At 37.4% G+C, this 20,483-nt stretch overlaps 1 protein-coding gene across 6 annotated transcripts in view; it reads right to left on the minus strand.

The window, feature by feature from the left end:
- Positions 1-1,246: 1,246 nt before the first annotated feature.
- The window catches only part of LOC115760423 (trypsin-1), a 76,504-nt gene continuing 57,267 nt past the window's right edge, over positions 1,247-20,483 (minus strand). For 3 of the 6 annotated variants that reach the window (XM_030701733.1, XM_030701734.1, XM_030701736.1), the window contains one exon: positions 1,247-1,602. In XM_030701733.1, the coding sequence (XP_030557593.1) occupies positions 1,247-1,602 (356 nt within the window). The remainder of the gene's footprint in view (positions 1,603-20,483) is intronic. The other 3 variants (XM_030701735.1, XR_004017648.1, XR_004017647.1) reach the window with 3 other exon arrangements.

A 20,483-nucleotide genomic window follows, 5' to 3' on the forward strand; every position in this document is an offset into this window, starting at 1 on the left:
ATAAACGATTTAGTAGCTATAAAGCGCACTCAGGATTAAAATTAAAGGGAAAATTTTTGGGGTGGACGTTAAGAATCCTGGTAGATATGAAGTTGAGAAACTAGGCACTGGAGAAAGACCGTGTAAGACGACAACAGTTTCAGAGTATATGAAGTTGTGGGATTCCTTCGGGTCGAAAGACGTGTCAGGAGGGCTGAATGTGGGAACCCTAGAAGGCGAGAGACAGAGAACAACGCGCAGCGGTCGTTGTTTCTGATCGCTCTCTCTTCGCTCATTTGTAGCTTTGCAGTTTTGCGTCAAAGAGCTGACTGCGCAACGCGAAAAGAAAAGCAGACACTTTGCATTTAGGAGTTGACTGAAAAACTCGTCGTCCGTCGAATAGTTTAGTTTTAATTGTAACTAAAATCATCCCATAATAACTGAAAATAATATTAAACAATCATCTTATAATATTAAACATATTTGTAAAAGTTAATCAGTATGAAACAAATTATAATAAGAAACTTTGTAATTCTATAGTAATAAAGAATCTACATATATATTTTACTGTGTATATACATATCGCAGAACATGAGTCCGAGGGAACTAGGAACTAGGGTGTACTTAATATAATCTCCTTTGGGGCTTAAGCGGCGGTGACAATTTAAGGGAATTGTGGGGGGTCAAATCGGTAACTCCCGCAAAGGGAAGATTAAGATTAGGGTTGCGTGACAACAGCACGTCAAACCCAAAACAAAAATATGTTAGTAGTTATATATAAGACTTACCAGCAGCAACTACATACTGGGGACAGCCAAATACAGAAATGCACAAAGCACAATGTCCCAACTCAGTTGTTTGATACATAGCATGCACAAGTTTTTCCCGAGATGGTAACAGGTATTAGGAGTTCACATAAAAGTCAGTGATTAATCACAGATATTTTAGTAACAATCAAGAGAAATTCGCTTCGGGCGCAGCTTGAATCTTTTTGTCGTATTAACAATAAAAGTATTGGCTGTCACATTTAAAATCTCAAAACCAGGTATTTATCATCTAAAATTTAATATAATCTGCTTCTGAATGTGATATCGATACTCTTGACTTGTAAGTGCAAGTAAATGTGACGACAAATCGTAAAGAATAACCTTACGCAACAGCGTAATCATTATTTACTATACTAATCACTATTACGGACGGACTGGTGGATGAATCTGTTAGTACAAACAAATAATTTTGTATATAAATACTTTATTTAAATTTGTAACTAAGAACACAAGCAAGTATTTTCTAAATTAGATTTAATCCAAGGAATAAATTTACTTATACGTGTGTAAACGCCGGGATAACCTTCTCGTCCGCATCCAACACCCCACGATACAATACCTACTATAAAATATTTTACACCATTCGATAATAAAAGAGGTCCGCCACTATCCCCTTGACAAGAGTCCATATGAGGCCTTCCAGCACATAACATAGTTGACGTTATTCGTGAGCTTTTATATTTTTGAGTTCGGCATTCTGCAAGAGACATTATTGGGACTTTTACTTGATTAACGATTGAAGGTAGTTCTCCTCCTTCGGATGTACGGCCCCAACCAACGACAGTTCCTATACGTCCTAGAAGAAAAAAAACAAAATTTTGTAATATACATATGCTAGGCTGATTGGAATTCAGATTTCAATCGGGATTGCCTATAATTTTTCAGTATGTCACAATTACTATTTCAAAAACTTTCTTCCTCTCGCGTGCAACTTAAGAATATAGCCACAATTTCTTGGTTGAAAACATAATAGCTCACATTACAATCTCGCTTATATCAATAAAAATTGTTTAAAAGAAACGAAGATGCTCTAGTCGGGAAATCCCGATTAGTGAACTACAGGTCATAAACAGAATCGAAAAAGCACGAAATAAAACAAGTAAGAGCGCCTTCCCGACTATGGCAAGCCCTGAAAATTCTCCTACCCACATAATTGCAGCTCATTCTACGGACCCTTTTACTTTAGCAATAAACTAAATAAATGAAAAACAACTGACCTCATTTAAACTCGAGCCAGTAACCGACTGTACTAATTGCTCCCGCCTCTACACGCGGTTGCTGTTTCATTTTTGATGAAAAAAAAAGCGAAACAAAGCACAGAACACAATACAACTTTAATTGTAATGCCCTTTATAGTATTCAATATAGATGTGCGTACATGTATGTAAAAAGAAATTCTTGCAAATTGCCCTATCTGCCGCGAACACATGTCAATATAAGCACACCCTTTCTTTTATAACTTCTGCGTTTCTTTACCGATATTGATGAAATTTTCAGCAGAACTGATTGTGCTATAGAATATTCGCATATTCTCAGGGGCAATTGATTGTAATGTGGTTAACGTTTGTGAGTAGTTCCAATTGATTCATTTATTTGATTTATAGCTATGGGTGGTGAAAGATAAATTGATATTCATAGATTATCGATTATCGAAAGCGAGGTTCTGAGATCCCTTCAATCATACACGCGGAGTGACAGACAGACGGACATGGGTAGATCGACCCGTCAATTGATGTTGATCAAGAAAATATATATTGGGGTCGGATATTCTTTCTCTCACATGTTACATACATTTGCACAAAAACAAAATACCGGTTTTACCCATTTTTAGTGGATTCAGGCTATAAAATAAATTAAAACGAGAAAAAAAAGCTATCTTTGGCACGATGAAGATTTAATATCCTTGCAGACGCAACCTTTCTATAAGGCTCATGGGTGCATTCCCGTATCTTAGTAGCACAGGAAAAATAGTTACGATGTCTAAAAAAAAAACAAAAAAGTTTTTCATACAAAAACTAAAGATTCGACCGATCTTTTTTATGGCAACTATATGATATAGTGGCCCGAAGTCGATGGGATTCCGCGTATATAAATAAACCAATTCGGTTTTAACAATGAAAAGGTTTTAGTCGGGAGCTCCCGACTAGTGGATACCCCGAACCCTCTTCTTCCAACATCAAATGCATATATATATTCTATTTTAGAAGCTATATGTCATGTTTGGTGACTCTATCTCTTATTATTTACCAAAATTGACCAAAAAACAGGATATCGATATCGATTGCTTGGAAAGGGAGTAAGTTATCGATTATCGGAAACAAACTTGATCTGCGCATGGACATGGACATGCGCGGGAACTATGAGCATCTACATCTAAAATTTCAAGTCTCTAGCTCTTATAGGTTCTGAGATCCTTTGGCTCATACATACGGACGGACGGACAGACAGACGGACATGGCTAGATCGACTCGGCTATTGATGCTGATCAAGAATATATATACTCTATGGGGTCGGAGATGCTTCCTTCTGCCTGTTACATACATTTGGATTTTGCAAAAATACAACATACCCTTATACCCATTTTTAATAGGTTCAGGGTATAAAAAAAATTTACTTTCCCCAGTAGGGCTCGAGCTCGCGACAGACCGCACCACTTGCTATGCCTCTACTCAGCGGCCACACCAACAATTAACTACTTATGATAAAAAAGGAACTAAAATAACATTACAAAAACGAGAAAAAAAAGGCTATCTGCGGCACGCCAAAGATCTAATACCCTTGCAGACCCAACCTATTCATAATGCTTATTGTGCTTTGCCCGTATCTAAGAAGCACAGGGAAAATAGTTAATGCCGAATTTGGTCAAGATATCTTGATAAACAAAATGTTTTTTCATACAAAAACTTAATTTTCGACCGATCGTTCCTATGGCAGCTATATGATATAGTCGTCCGATCTTAATAGGATTTTGCATAGATATATGGGGAGCTTAATAAAACTAATAAATGCCGAGTTTGGTCAAAATATCTTGATAAACAAAATGTTATTTTATACAATAACTTAATTTTCGACCGATCGTTCCTATGGCAGCTATATGATATAGTGGTCCGATCTTAAAAGGATTTTGCATATACATGCGGACCTTAGTAAAACTAATAATTGCCGAGTTTGGTCAAGATATCTTGATAAACAAAATGTTTTTTCATACAAAAACTTAATTTTCGACCGACCGTTCCTATGGCAGCTATGCGATATAGTGGGCCGATCTTAATAGGATTTTGAGGACCTTAGTAAAACTAATAATTGCCGAGTTTGTTCAAGATATCTTGATAAACAAAATGTTTTTTCATACAAAAACTTAATTTTCGACCGATCGTTCCTATGGCAGCTATATGATATTGTGGTCAGATCTTAATAGGATTTTGCATATATATGAAGAACTTAGTAAAACTAATAAATGCCAAGTTTTGTCGAGATATCAAGATAAACAAAATATTTTTTCATACAAAAACTTAATTTTCGACCGATCGTTCCTATGGCAGCTATATGATATAGTGGTCCGATCCAGCTGGTTTTGACATATGTGCTGCGTGCAACAGAAATAGGGACTTCTGCAAAGTTTAATTATGATAGCTTTAAAACTGAGGGACTAGTTCGCATAGAAACAGACAGACGGACATGGCTACATCGACTCGGCTGTTGATGCTGATCAAGAATATATATGTGTCTGTTGCTGAACGAATTTCTTAAAAACTGGCTGGACGATTTTGTTGAGATAAAAAGCAAAATGATTGATAATTCGTGATCCTTATGTTAAGCTACCGTGTTGGGGCCATTATCGAAGAATTTTAAAATATGGTTAGATATATGCCAATTTTTTGTTATTTTTAATAAATTGCGTAGAATTGATGCGTGAAGCTTTCTTAAACATGTATCTTCAAGTTGGTATACCGTACATTGAGGGCCGTTATCCCTGAGAAAAGATATTAGGGTTCAAGTGCAGGTTAATCTTTTAAGGTTGCTGAACTGTTGTACAAATATCTTAAAAACGGGCTGATCGATTTTTATAATTTTTTCAAGATTGGTTTGGTGAAACTATAGGCTATAATCGTGTATATGCGGCTTTCGGGGCATTAAAATATTTAAAGAATGGAGGAAACCTAATTTGTCAACACCTTGGTTTACTCATATTATAAATTAAAATTCAAACACTAATGAATGCAGACAGTAAATAATTTAATTGTTTGCAATTCTGCATTTACATTTATAGATTCTGTGCTTAAAAACATAAATTAATGCATTTAAAAGTGTCCGATTCATTTTCCGATACCAAGTACCAAAGTTAGTTAGTTGTAGTTGCAAGCTTAAAATAACAGCCAAGTACACGCCAGTTACACAGATGTTAGCTTTGCATCCAGAACGAGAGGAACAGCCTGAGTACAGATCTGTTATACAGTACTCAGCTCTTCGTCAAGTACAAAAGAAACAGCCTGAGTACATCCCTGTGACACACAAATTTAGCCATCAACATTGATCCAGTCATTTGTTATATCGTCGTAGTAATCACTTAGTGAAATTTTCTATGTCAATCATTTAAGTGATCATCGACTAATATGGTATATGATGATTTTTGTCGCTGTTACTTTTGATAGGTGTTATAGCAGTAACTGGTTACTTTTAAATACTTGTTACTTGTAACAGGTTGAGTAAATATCGCTCATCCCTAATTCCTACTTGCAACTAAAATTTCTACGGAGCCAACCTCAGTACAAAACATGCATTCATATGTCAACACAAATTTTGGATAGGTCATGATCAGCGCTAGAAAGCTAACCAAATTAATTTCTTGTCAGCTAAAGGTAGAGCAGTGAATAACAACACATATATACTTATTTTGATGTACTTATGCATGCAAAATTCACGCATACAACCAAAGGTGCTTGCACGCCATTGGCTGAGAGCATACACTGTCCAAGAACAAAAGTAATTCAATCTAAGTACATATGTATGCATGTGTGCTATTTTCTTAACATAGTTATTGCACAAGATGCGCCTTGTGTAAAAATTATTAAATTTTACTGTAAAATTTATCGTTAGTATCTAGGATAAGATATCATATTAATAAAGCATGCATTTCATGGATAAAGCAGAAGTGCGTTGTGTCGATCGTGAGCTCTAAACTTTTTCGCTCAATGTACGTCGAAAACAAAGCGACGCAAAGCACAATAGACCAACTTTGCTGAAGGCAGGCTGGCGAATAACTTCGTTTTTTGTGTCAGCATCAGCAAGCCGCGACTTCGGTATTCGAACAGCAGTCGGCTGGCAAGTCGTGCAAAATCGTAAAAGCCAGTTTAGGAAGCCAGGCGTGAAATTTTTCGTCGCATGCAAATGTATGGGCGTTTCTCATCTTATTGTTTATATGGTCTATGTCTCTATCCAACATGAAATGTACGCCAACATAGCATCCTGTTTAGAGCTGTTCTCCAGTGACTTTTAGTTCAATAGCTCTAAACATTCTGAATGTATTACAAATGACAGCAGTCGAAGTTGAGGAACGAACTCATCGAGAAATTCAGGGTCCAAACACCTCTCGAAGAAATTCGTAGAAAACTGTATAACACGAATTACCAAGGAAACTCCAGTTAGCTTTTCTAGGATCTTCAAAACAAATATTTATTAATAATAAATAAGTTAGCCATAAAATGCAATCAAAATAACTTTACAATATATATAAATCCTATGCATAATACGGTCAATAATGAATGAGTCAATTAATGGAAATTACCAAAAATGTGTGATGTTAACCAGATCCGACATTACGTCGATACAAAAATTAAAGCAAGTAGTTCAACGAGATTTTTTTTTACAAAAATAGTGTGTCAGGTAGACGAAAAGCCAATTACAGCCAAACTAATCAAAGTAATAAATTTCGTAGGATACCGACAAATTATTATCAGAATTTCAATCAAGTGACAAGTTCAGTGCCAATGCCAATGCAAGCCAAGACCGAAACCAGAATTAGAGGGCTCACCATGAGATTCACCAAAAATTCAATCAGGACAGAACGCAACGTGCTTTAAATTGTGAACATCATTCTCATACAATTTTCATCACGATACCTCGGAAGAAATAGAAATATAAGAAACCCATGAGACTAATTATGAATGATACATTTTTGAAATGTGTCAATGACACAGGTTCATCAATAATATACCAAAAAAATAATTATTTTAAATTTAAAACCGATAGATACATATAATGAAATCACACGGTCCAAGTAAACTTTGTTAGATATGTATATAAAAAATGTAACATTCTCAATCTTTCAGAGCATTATGATGTTCTGATTGGTAGAGAATTTCTAGAATAAAATTCAAAGTTAAAAAAGCGTTACACGAGTGACATACAGTATGGTGTAGATGAAAATTTGACTTACGAGTATTATTGAGTACAATATCTAAAACAGACACACAGACCCAATTTATTATTATTTGTAAAAATATCCTAAAATATATGATGAAGTAAATAAGACAATAAACGAAATGTTCGAACAAAATTTCATTTGAAAATCTAAATACCCTTACTGCTAACCAGTAATCGTTCCAAAGAAGATCGATGAATCTGGAAAGCAAAATTTCCGAATAGTGATAGAACTACAATCTTAACGAAATAATATAAATATTAGTCAAATTTGAAAAAATTTCTCATCCGCAGGTCCAAGGTCGCCTCCGTTTTTATTCGGGTTTGAGACAAGCCCGCATGCTCAGACAGCAAGAGAGTAAGAAGTACGTATGATTTGTGTGGTAGAACGTCATCGCTGTCTTTTTATTCTCTCACAATACAGAAAACTGTATAATAATAACTTGTAATTCGATGGCTCCGTATAAGATGCTGTGTTGTTTAACATCTCGGGTCGGATAAAGGTGTAGGATGTAATCGATCCTCTTAATGAAAGCGTTGCGATTTTCCGTTGATCCGTCAAAACTTGGCACCTGTCTCAGTTGTGAGAGGGCCTGGTTGAGGTGTTGTTCTGATAATTCCATGGTCATCTTAATGTAATACACTTTTTTTGTTTTTATTTGTAGGATGATTTTAAATAGTTTTGAGTTTGTAGTTTTTAACTTTTTTTTGTTCTTTGATTTTGCACTTTTATTTCTTTGCACTTTGTTTTTGTACTTTGTACATTTAATTATTTAATTGTTTGTGATTGGCTATTTGTTTTTTTTTTTTTTTTTTTTATTATGCGTGGGATAATGCTATGGTGAGCACATTGACAGTGGCGTGATTTTAGGGTGAATTGTTTATGTCTACCAAAGGGGGACAGTTTGATCTTGCCAAATGTCAATGCTATCACCAGGCTCTTTGTTTACAAGAATTGGAAATGTTTATACTTGTGCTTATGAGCTAAGTTATATTAAAGAGTGGGTGCGACTATGGATATGTCACTATATATATACATGTATTATTCAAAAAGCTACATGTCAAACTTAGTGACTCCAGCATTGTAACTTGCGATATATGCTCAAATAACAGGATTTCAATATTGATGCTTATAGTTAAGTTGGGAACAGGTCAAGATATCGATTATCGGAAAAAACTCGTTCTGCGCCGGCACTAAGAGGACCTTCATTCCAAATTCCAAGTCTCTATGTCTTAAAGGTTCTGAGATCTTTGCGTTCATACATACGGACAGACGGACATGGCCAGATCTACTCGGCTATTGATGCTGATAACAAATATATATATTTTATGGGGTCGGAGATGTTTCCTTCTGCCTGTTACATCCGTTTGCGCAAAGAAATTATACCCTTATTACCCACTTATAATGTGTTCAAGGTATAATAAAAATAAATGATGATGAGATACCCTTCTTGCGTTATAATATCAATAATGTAGACACAATCCGCACAGACGGGGAATCGGTATACTCTAAGCTTTATTTGTAAGTCAAAGACTTCTCGCAAATGGCATAAGAAGGCCGTCCACATCACCATACAATAACCCTATCTGGGTTGTTAACAAAAAAGTTCTCGATGATCTTGGCCACAAGAAAAAGAAATTGATTTTAGAAAACTTCATTAAAACCCCGTATACGACAAACACCCCATAACCACTATTTCGGCAATACTGTTAAATATGGATAGAGGTCAGTATTTTACTACACTGGACACTACTTCGGGTTTCACCAGATAAAGCTTGGGGAGAAAGAGAGAAAGAGGGAGCACAATAGAGCTCACCGAGCAGCGAAAGAAAACAAAACAAATATTGAACGACTTTTTTATTCCCAACAGAACAGATTAGCAGCAGAAATAGTTGCTAATTGTAATTGTTCAATGGCTAAGTACGTCCGGCACCCAAAAGAAAAGGTGCTGGTCGAAAGACCAATTTCCTTCTACACAGGGGAATTCCCGCATGTCAATGCATTTTCACGGATCAAAATTATTTTCTGATATGCGTTGATAAATTCTCGAAATTTGCTGTGGATCAACAAATTTGCTCACGAGCGATAGAAGACATCTAAAACCCCATCCTATATCTCGTAAGCTTGTTTCCTAATACTAAACCATATACTGCGACAATGAGAGTTGCTTAAATTTCGAAACGATAAAATCCCCCTTGTCGAATTTTAAATGCAAATTGCAAATGTACCCCCTCCACACAGAGTATATCTAACGGTCAGTTCGAAAGATCTTACAGCAAATTAGCGGAAATCGCGAGGTGCACGAAACTCAGTATACAAATAAGTGTTACTGGCGATCTTATTCTGCTTTCAACAATGAAGTTCAATATAAGCATTCATTCAGTTACGAATAAGAAACCAGTCGAGATAACCCATTCAAGTATAATAGAAACGGTACTACAGTTTAGAGATAGAGTCGAACAATCAGAGAAGGTATAGTGGAAGCCGGGTGGTTTCATAAGGACAACCTTAGGCAATAAGAATAGTTTTTATAATTTTAATTTATTGTAGATTAAAATCCCTACTGGTAGTATTTATGGTGACATCAGCGACTGCAATAATAAAACTGACAAGCTACACTCACTCCAACATACCTGTTACAGACGGTGACGTGATGAGTACGGTTACCTGGGACATACTACGACCGTGACATCGTACGAGATTTACGTGAACGAGACCAGGAAAACTATACACTTATTCAACCAGGACCACATAAGGGAAGTACTGACTACATTAGACATATCGAAACATCTAACAGAAAATAGAGATAAATTCAAAGCTACAACCGAGACTCAACAAACTAAAAAAGACTGTAACTCAATACACACAACTGACGGTAGTGATAAAGATCACCTATGCGAGACACTTTAGGAGAAATATAAAATGACTATAGAATATAGAAAACTGATAAGCCCAGCAATACTAGATGACGTTAATATCAAGATGGTGACCTGTAAACACTATACAAACGCTATTGTATCAGATATATTAGAAGTACCTAGCATTAATGACGTCCAAAGTAATGATCTTTTGTATTTTCTAATTAAGCTCCCAAGCCCCGAATTAGCTTGAAAGAAAATTAAACATTTTTTTGTTCACCATTTCAATAGAATTTTAGGTCTTGAAGACAGCAATATCCGGAAATCGCGCACAGTACAGAACGCGCCCGGACCATCCGAGGCCGCTCACCACAATAAATCACAACAACATTTCTGGGACTTCGCGATAAACACCGTGTTCGTATTCCATTCCTGCACGAGTTAACCTTGACAAACCTGCAACATATCGGCCACCTACGATCCAAGTTACTGTCGGGACCAATTATCAGCAGCGGTATCACCCTCCCCCTAATACCCATATACTTGATCACCATTCACACGGTTCGTCAACGTTTAAAACTCAGGCGGCAGACTACTTTGGTGGCAAATTTGCTAGCAAACATACGAAAGATCGAGGACGCCCTTCACATAGCTGAAAGAGGAGTTAGCACTGTTTTTATCATTTTCATATTAGATCACTAAACATTGCAAGCTATTTATTATCTACCGCTGGGAACCCAGTAAAATAATTTATTTGTTAAAAATCGTTGTTAAATTAGTGCAAAAAACGAAAATTGACAACACGCAAAAGTCTGTTGTGTGATGGCAATCGCAGGCTACAAAATAAATCGATTGAAGCTTTTTCTGAGCACATTTGAAGTCAGAGTTTTGGAAAATAATACAAATGAAAATCCGCGCGCTACTTCAATTATTATTAGAAACACATATTTTACAACATTGATTTAAAGATAATATTTAATATTTTATCAATTACCCGCTCTTAGATGGTCGTATAAGCTTACCAATATAAATTAACTGGAATGTTAATTGTTTATAAAACACAATTTTTAAAAGACTCGCGCTGATTTAAAGTGATAGTGCTGAAAAAGGTCCACTTCTAGACTTCTACTCACTTGTGGTGAGAAATTGATATATGTATGTATGTAAAATATTCATTTGCATATGCACATAGGCCTCGCCTTATATATATGTTTGTAAATTAAATAAATTATTTCTATTAGGTTTAATAAACATTCAATTTTAATAAGAATATGAACATTGATTAGACATAATGATGTTTACCATAAATACGCATTAGATTTGTGAATGTTTATACAGTTATTCATTACTTGGTAAAGGTAAAAGTAAAAGTAAAAGTAGTATTTTAATAACAAATCATACTGTATTTATGGTTTGAACTCGCCGCGAATAAATATACTTTATGCTGGTAGATCTGGTAGATCTGGCAGATCTGGTATACCCCTTTACCCATTCTCAAGATATAAAAAATTTTAGTTTTCCATTGTGGAGTCGAAATTACAAATACTTTCAACCAATCGAAATGTTTGCCACCGCCTCTTACTCCACAGCTATTCCAAGAACATTTCTTAAAACAAAAAAACTGCATTAAAAAAAATGACAGAAAACAACATAATCGAAATTGCAATGCTGTTTAAAGGATCAAATATATACGTATGTATATGTATACAAAAATTCTTGCAACTTGCACTAGCTGCCCCAAACATGTGGCCAGCTTATACATGTATTTTTAATAGCTTTTGTGTTTTATTAACCAAATTTGATGAAATTCTAAACAATAGATCTTATTATGCTAAAGAATATTCGTATATTTTAAAATTGACAATTGCATTAAAATTGTGGCTTTAATTGGTGGGTAGTTCGAATTGCGTTTTTTAGCTCTAGCTCTTATTACTTAAGAGATTTGCTCAAAAAACAGTAGTTCGATATCGAGTTTTTCAATTACTTGCAAACGGGGCAAAATATCGTTTATCGGAAAAAGGAGGGCTTCCGTTGAAAATTGCAGTCTCTAGCTCTTATAAGTTCTGAGATCCTTGCGTTCATACATACGGACAGACGGACGGACAGACAGCCGGACTGACAGACAGACGGATGGGGTTGGAGATTATTCTTTCTACCTTTTATATACATTTACCATTTACCAAATACATTATACAATTTTTACACATTATTAATGGGCTTATTAATAAATTAAAAATAAATAACTAAAACCCTCAATAAGACTCGATCTAGTAACACACTGAACTACTTCATCTTATTGCCTTCATCATAATGCCTAAGCCATGCTATTATACATTGTCATTGCAACATGTGACTAGCAAAGTTGAAATAAGTGGAATCATTTTGGAACTTCACTATCAGTTTTTTCACTAAAGCGGCATCGCAGCGTATCGAATAGCTGATTGCATATGAACATGATTTGTTTGTTCCAGCTCAGTTTCATGAATACCTAACTCAGGTAAGGAGTCGTTAAAAATACTGGACTTTACATGCACTGCAGCCAACGATCGCAAGCGCCTGCATCATCCTTGTCTACATTGCCAATATCTATAGCGCATGTGCCATCTTTAATGACTTCTGCTGAAACACACTCACACATGAATCAATCACCAGACGAAGAAATAATTCTTGCCACTGCAAAGGTAAAAGCGAGATTCAACAATGCAGAGCACTGCTTGACCCATGCTCTTAAGTCAACTTCACGACGGATTAATCACGTCAACGGCTGCATCTACGCAGTGACAAGCATCAATTGGAAATACGTGGCATAGGAGATTACGCGACTAAAATCAGCAACTGTACAGCACTGATATTACCGTTTGAAGTAACTACAATTCTTCATAGCGTCATACATAGCCTATTAGCCGGATTCGGAAATCCACACGTCCGATTGGAGGTTGCACGCGAATACGCCACTCGCGAACAAAACTTTCCAATTACCATCATCAGTCCTCTAAGCCACTAAATATGTATCGTCACTCGAAGACGTTTTTGCTTGCAAGCTGACATACAACGGTACACATTCTTTTAGCGTCAATACGTGCTTACAGCTGTTGCGTGTATGTACGCTTTACTGATTCTTTTGGTTATGTTCAAGTTCAGCTTCTGACTGCTAAATCTTGGGTGGCTTCAGTCAAGAAGCTGACGTTTCATCGATTAGAGTTGAACAAAATTCAATTACTGAGTGAGTTGCACATGTTCATCGGCAAGCCGCACAGCGCACATTTCTGGTCTGATTCACAGATTGTTCTGCACTATTTTCTGCAACATCACACTATTACAGCTACGAGGGCAATACACCACATTTTTTTGGGTTTAGGTTGCCATACGTGTCAAGTGTGGGATTATTTGGCCGCCCACCTTACGGCGGAAATTGACAATTTGGAAATTTGAACGTAATTGCAGTCTTATAAGATGATGGTGCTGGAATTTAGATACTTGGTTAATAGTTGGTATGCAGTGTTATCTTCATTTTGGAAAAAGTAGTATGTATATGTTGGTGTGTCTGATTCTTGATGGGAAAATTTGTCGATTGGCTGTGTGTTTGCTGCTGCTGAATGTGATGTGCGAGGCGTTATCGATGGTATCGCATGTGTCACATGTGTTTTCGGGGTAGATGCGCATTTTGACAAGTGTGTTTGTCAAAGGCGTTGCCACTGAGCAATCTGTTAAATAGTTTCATTTCTTTTAGCTCTAGTGTATTTCTTTTTTTTGATGAACCACGGATTATTGAGGGTGTTTTGGAAACATTTCGCAGAAGTCTCTGAACTTCGTGGCTGTGAACTCCCCATATACTCTTTCTCATTTGCCTTTAATGGTTCTGTATATGGTGATTAAAGTGTCCTTGAGAGTCCAATTCACTTATATGAAGGCATCACGTCCTGGACCATTCTTGGCGCCAGAGTATACCGTGTCATTTTGCGCTATACAGGCATGACCAGGGATGTAGTGGAATTCAATTTTTTGTAGCACACTACTTTTCCGATTTTTTTACCGAGTGTTTTGGGCGACGAAGCTATCGGTCGGGTTTGGCTAGCATTGGAACTCCGTTTTTGCTGTCCGTTAGAAAGTTAGAGCATGATTATATATTTCGAACCCTTCAGAGACCAGCTTTTCCTTTGTCTCCTTATGAATTTGTAAAATAATTTCCCTATTACTATCCCTCTTCCTGTTGGTTAGGCCTTAAAAGAAGTCTGTGCTGGACCCGATCTTGTCACATCGGATCATGCTATGATGGAGGACTTCTATCTGTTCAAGGATCCCAGCGAATTCTCTATATGCCCTGGTGTAGCTTATATTTAGCACCTTATAACCCCCAAGCCTCTCGCATACTGGCAGGTCCTAGGCAATGGCCTTTGCCAACTCTTTTGCAGTCAAAAATTTTAGCCTGTGTTTGGGAGGGAGCTCCGCAGCCGGATGGTAGACTCCTGCACGATACAGGAGTGAATTTTATGAGTCCTAGTGCCCTTGTGAGGTGCCGCTTTGGGAAGGTTATTGAAAGATGAACATGCGTATTCCAGTATACATATCAATATGGAGACATGAAGAATTGTTTACTGCCACTGTACTGCCTAGATATCTTATCTGGTCTACTGGTCGGTAAGCCGTTATGGCTGATGTTAAGGGGCTTCCTACGCCTATTGAAGTGAATAAGTTTAGACTTTGTGGAGTTAAATGAAAGGTTGAGGAAAATGCATGGTTCCTCGAAGTTTTCTATGTTTTTGGCTACTTATAGGCGTAGGGACGAAAAATTGTCTGGGTTGTGTGATAAAGTAGGCAAGCCGTTGCTCAGGCAAATAAAGCCAGCCCTTAGAGATGCCTTTTGCCGTCGCTGCTTTTGTCCTGCGCATATCGTGGATTTCGCATTTAAGTCTGCTCCTATGAAGCAGGGGTTGCTTAGGGCGGATGCCACCGAGAACACACTGTTGATTCCTTCTCTAAAGCTTACCACGCTTGTGGCAGGTGCCGCGTATAGACTAAATATGTTTATTTTGCTCTTCAGATTGAGGGTTTGTATGCCTATTGCTTTAATATTTCTGTCGAGGTTGATGATTTTATATCTTATATAGCTGCGGACGAAAATGCCAACTCCCCCGTACCTATTGTCCATAGGTCTGCCGTTAAACTTATATCCCGGGATGCTACAATTCGCGTTGTCCCTTACCCATATATCAGATAATATTGCAACGTCTATATTGTTGTTGATTAGGAATATTTTTAGGCGCTGTTTGTTCTTGTTGTGGTTCAAAAATTGGATGTTAAGCTGGACAATTCGTGGTTTTTCGATGATAGGGGGATCCGATATATGTCGAGATCTACATTGTTCCTAAGTGTTGAAATTTCCTGATTGCTTTGGCTCGTGTCCGTTAGATGTGCTGAAAGTTTTGCACTGAATGCAATGTCCTTTTCTTGTGCACTCGATCCCAAACTTGCACACAGAGCTGCTTGTTGACCTCCACATATATCAATAGACTTTTCTGAGGGAGATAGGCGTTTGGACGGATTCATACCTGTCTTATCAGTTGGCGTATCGGACCTTTCTGGACCTCTCACCACTTTAGTGATAGCAGACTGACCCTGCGCAACTGCAACGTTTTTTTTTTTTTTGGGCATTGCATTGCGGATAGATTGCCACTTGATTCTCTTTGCTATTGGCGCCGGTCGAACTGATTTAAGGCTTTTCTTGATTTACCTTCTCCGATGGCGTCATAAAATACAGTAAATGGAGCTTTATGGTTGTGACTATATTCATTTTCACTTTTATTTGACTTGTCTTTCGTCGATTTTATTAATTTTTTATTTATGCTTTGCATAGGACTTTGTTCCGTTATTTGAGCGTTTTAGGTAGTTAAGTAAGTAAGTAAGTAGTTGTTCTCAAGCCTTTACTTCAGTTTTTGACTCGCCCGGGCTGTTTTATTTAGTTAAATTTTCAGCAAGAGGCGCAAGCGGCGTGGCGTTACTTTTCGCGCGGAAAACGCTGCTTTTGCCTTTGCTTCTTGGTATCCCTCTACATTCATCGTGCAAGATGGTCGCGATGACGCGGCGTTACTTTTATGTCGTTGCGACGCAATGAGATGTCGGTCAAGTAAACACCGTCGGTCGTTGCTCTGTCGCTAGTTTGCCCTTTCTGATGACTAGGCCTAAAGACCGCTCGGTTGAATTGGGATGGCTCGAGTGGATGCAGCAGTCTTATTTGGCACTCCTCTTTGACCCAGCTTCAAAACCATCAGATAAAAGAAATGTTGGAGGTGGCGTGGCGTCAGTTCTGATGCGAAGAAGTGCGACGCCTACCTGCTTCCTGTGTTGTCCACTCCTTGGCTAAAGTATCGCAAGGCAAGAGTGGCGCCAGACAGTCGCTTCCGCGGCGATGAGCAGATTTAGCGTTTGCTTTGGAGTTAAGGACCACCAGTGAAATATCGTTAAGATTGATACATTGATATCACTGCTCGCAGTTAACAATATTAAAATTAAACACAAAAACTGGAAATAGATAAAACTGAGGCCGAAATAACATAAAACATAAAAAAAAGTGAATCGTTCATACGGACGGACGAACTTCTTATCAATATACCAGCACAGCAAATATAATGACGTCATATGGAAGAATAATAATAAAACGAATTAAACAGACAACGACTAGAAAAGCAGAATAAGTTAAATAGTCTAACTCAGTCGATTTCTGCAGACGTGCACGTCCGTGAAGATAGAGTTAACAACTCGAATAAAAGGCTCAGCATAGTGAGTTTTCGTCTACAGCTTTTTGCAAGTTCCTCAACGATAATAAAGAGTAACTGTAGGTATTGGGCAAGGAATTTGGTTATATACCCTGAACCCATTGAAAATGGGTAAAAAGCAGAAGGAAGCATCTTCGACCCCATAAAGTATATATATTATTGATCTGTATCAATAGCCGTGTCTATCTATCTGTCTATCCGACCGTAGCTGTTTGTTCTCCTATGCCATGCGCAGATCGAGTTTTTTTTCGATAATCGATAACTTACTCCGTTTTCAAGTAATCGATAAAAATCGATATCATCATCCTGTTTTTTGAGCAAATTGAAAATTCGAGATATATATATTTCAAGTATCTTTCATTTTATACCTATTATCACTGGCCAGCTGCCACCGCAGAGCTATAAATCAAGTTAATAACCAAACTTATATTGCCCACCAATTTAAGCCACAATTTTAATGTAATTAACCTTTTGAGAATACACAAATTATTATATGGTACAATAAGATATACTGTAGATAATTTCATTAAAAAAGGACGTGAACGACGCTCAAGAGAAAGAGAGGCCAATGTCATTGGGAGCAGCAGCAGCAGTGGCTGTGGCCGGGAACTTGATCGCGAGAAGCTGCAGCCGTGACAGGAAACGTGCGCGGGGCAGGCGCCCGAGATCCCGTGTGGTACCGGCAGCAGATCGGGTCCATCCACATCGAGATGCGCCACACGCAACAATTCAGCGAGTGCAGCTGCAGCTGCAGAGCGTCCAAAGATAAATGAAGCTGATCTGGAAGTTAAATCGCCGGAAGAGCTTCAATTACTCAAGACAATGGGCTTCTGCACCTTTGACACCAAGAACAAGAAAGTCGAGGGCAACGATGTTGGTGAAGTGCATGTGATCCTCAAGCGCAAGTATCGCCAGTACATGAATCGTAAGGGTGGCTTCAATCGCCAGTATGCCGCAGGCATGCCAAAAAAACAAAGACCGTGCCAGTCGCCCAAATTTACGCACCCATTGATATAAATATCTCTGCCTCACGACAAACTCTTGATCAGCTCATTCGCACACATTTAGGTGTGTGTGTACAGCTCGAAATTCACAAATCCCAAAAACTTCAAATTTTGTCAAATTTGCATCGGGCAGGCAGGCAGGCAACGAACACGCACACAAACGCATAAATCCTTCCATCCATAAAGTAAAGTGTGTAAGTGTGCGTGGTTGGCCAGCCCAAAAAGTTATCATGCACACATGCCAACTTTGAGGTACCCTTCTTTCAGCAAGCATGGGATATAGCAATTTGGCACATAAACAGTCCAAACCCTTTAATAATATCACACAACTGCTTACTCGAAAGAGTGTGCGTGTGCACAAGCTGCAAGTCGAAAATATTGAACATTGTCAATTTTTGGACTTTTCTGAAAAGTCTAACAAGCCGACGATGAATTACCCTTGCAGAAATACGACTTAGATATTTTTGTATGTTAAGTAAAATAGGTCCCTACAGTAAACAGCAACTAAATATAAGTATTTTATTTAAGTCAATTAATTGTGTATAAAATAAAATTAGATCAAATTCTTCTCATTATCCGGAAGAAGACGAAGAAATACATGATAAAGCATTTTAATTACCACAGGCACAAAAGGTACACAATTAAAGAAATAAACTAATTGGCTCGCGACAAACGCCGCGATCTAATTGTGCGCACATCCACACAACACAAACATATGCATGTTTTTAGATCTCGGGGTTTTGTGGGAAGCTATGCAGGGATTAAGAGATGCACCCAAATGCTCAAAGCAATGAGTGAGAGCGAGGCACATGCATACAAACATATGTTTTTGGGCTGTAAGGGTTTAAAAATGGCATACATACATATATTAAGAAAACGCATCAGCCGCAACGACGTCGTGTGCTGAGCGACATGCGGCTTCATACTGAACGTTCGGCTTTCGAGGCCGGCGTTCGGGTGCCTCTCAGTAGTCTTACTCTGTCTGGGCACACCAAAATGGTCGCAGGCACCCTCGGGGTTCCCTTGTTGCGATTAATCGTTATCCGATTAATCGTTATCCGATATGGTTAGTGCTTACACGCAATGCATAATAGTATATGTTGTGTAGGCATTTTGCGTTTGCAAAAACCACAAACACAAACATATGTATCAACTGCAAATTCAAAATTCGCCACACTCGTACTCACACACACACATACACAATCACTTACAGTATTTTAAAGCATGTACACACACGCAAACAAAATATCCCCACCCCTAAATATCCTTGCCCCACAAACTTCCTCCATACGCTGCAAAAGTACAATTTTTACAACCAAAAAAATATATATCAAACATATATTCTATACATTTATGTATATAGAAAAATTATTTATACACACACACACACCAAGAACCTACAAACTCTCCCAGCGAACCAACACGCGAGCCTTTACCGAGAGTCTCGCAAAATGCTCACAAATGAGCTCGTTTGTGAGCCGAAAAAGAGTGGGATATATTTTTATCGCAAGACAATCTCACACAAGCGTTGCAGTGAGATCTTTGCGATAAAAATGTGTGTACAGTAGAGAGAATGGTGTGTTGTTTTTTAGTTTCATATATTAATCGTAATCAGAGAGTGCTCGCAAAACATATCACAAAAGGCTCACTTATTTATGCGACAGTCGTTAATGAAATTTTGACTGTCACAAACTGAACGACATATGCTTCATACATATTGCTATCGTTTCCCAATGCGTTTGTGAGAGTTTTGTCGGGTAAAGTCTCGCATTTGACCAGTTTTCGCTATCATTTGCGACAGTTTCGTCCGCTGGACTATTTAATCCCTACTGTTAAATCGAACTCTACAATAGCCATAGCCGTTTGTTGAAAATGTTATTTGTTTAACAATCAAAATGTTGTAACTTTTTTTAATACTCAGCAAGCCAACAGTTAATTCATTAATCACAAGTGACAAGTGAAAAATAGCAACAACAAAGCAAGCAAATTAAACAAGTAACAATGTGTAAGCAATAGATATCAATTTGGCAACCGATAATAAGAACTTCAAAACACAAACAAATTTAGGAAACACACACACACACTCACACACTTATATATTGTATTTGTAGTTTTAAATAAAACAAAATTGCAGAGATTTTAACGATATAAAGCTATAAAGCTATTTAAATAAAACAAACTGAATACATCTAAACAAATGTATACGAAAATAAAAAGAGTCAAAAAAAAAAAACAAAAAAAAAATTTGGCGATATAGATTTTCCTTTTATGTTAGGGTCTTCAATTCTCTGTTCTGTCCAGTCCAACCAGAAATTATCGGCCCTTATTGCTATCTACGTGCACAACAGACTACGCTATGCACAATCCTTTTCGCGTGCTATGTAAAAATTACAATAGTTTGCACCACGTTAACTCTGCCGAACTTTCTCTATCCCTAATAAAATTGTTGCTTTCAGGATACCCTCGGGAAGTCACTGACCATTCCCAGCTATGATCATTACTATCTCTCTATCCTATCTACAAAACATTCTATATATCTTGTTTAATTCCTTTATTTTATTAATAACTTCTCTCTTTCTTTTTCCATATTTATTGTATTTGCTTAATTAATATATTGAACT

This window comes from Drosophila novamexicana, unplaced genomic scaffold (assembly GCF_003285875.2).
Source record: "Drosophila novamexicana strain 15010-1031.04,08,12 unplaced genomic scaffold, DnovRS2.1 tig00000434-arrow-pilon, whole genome shotgun sequence".
In the NCBI taxonomy this organism is placed as follows: Eukaryota; Metazoa; Arthropoda; class Insecta; order Diptera; family Drosophilidae; genus Drosophila; species Drosophila novamexicana.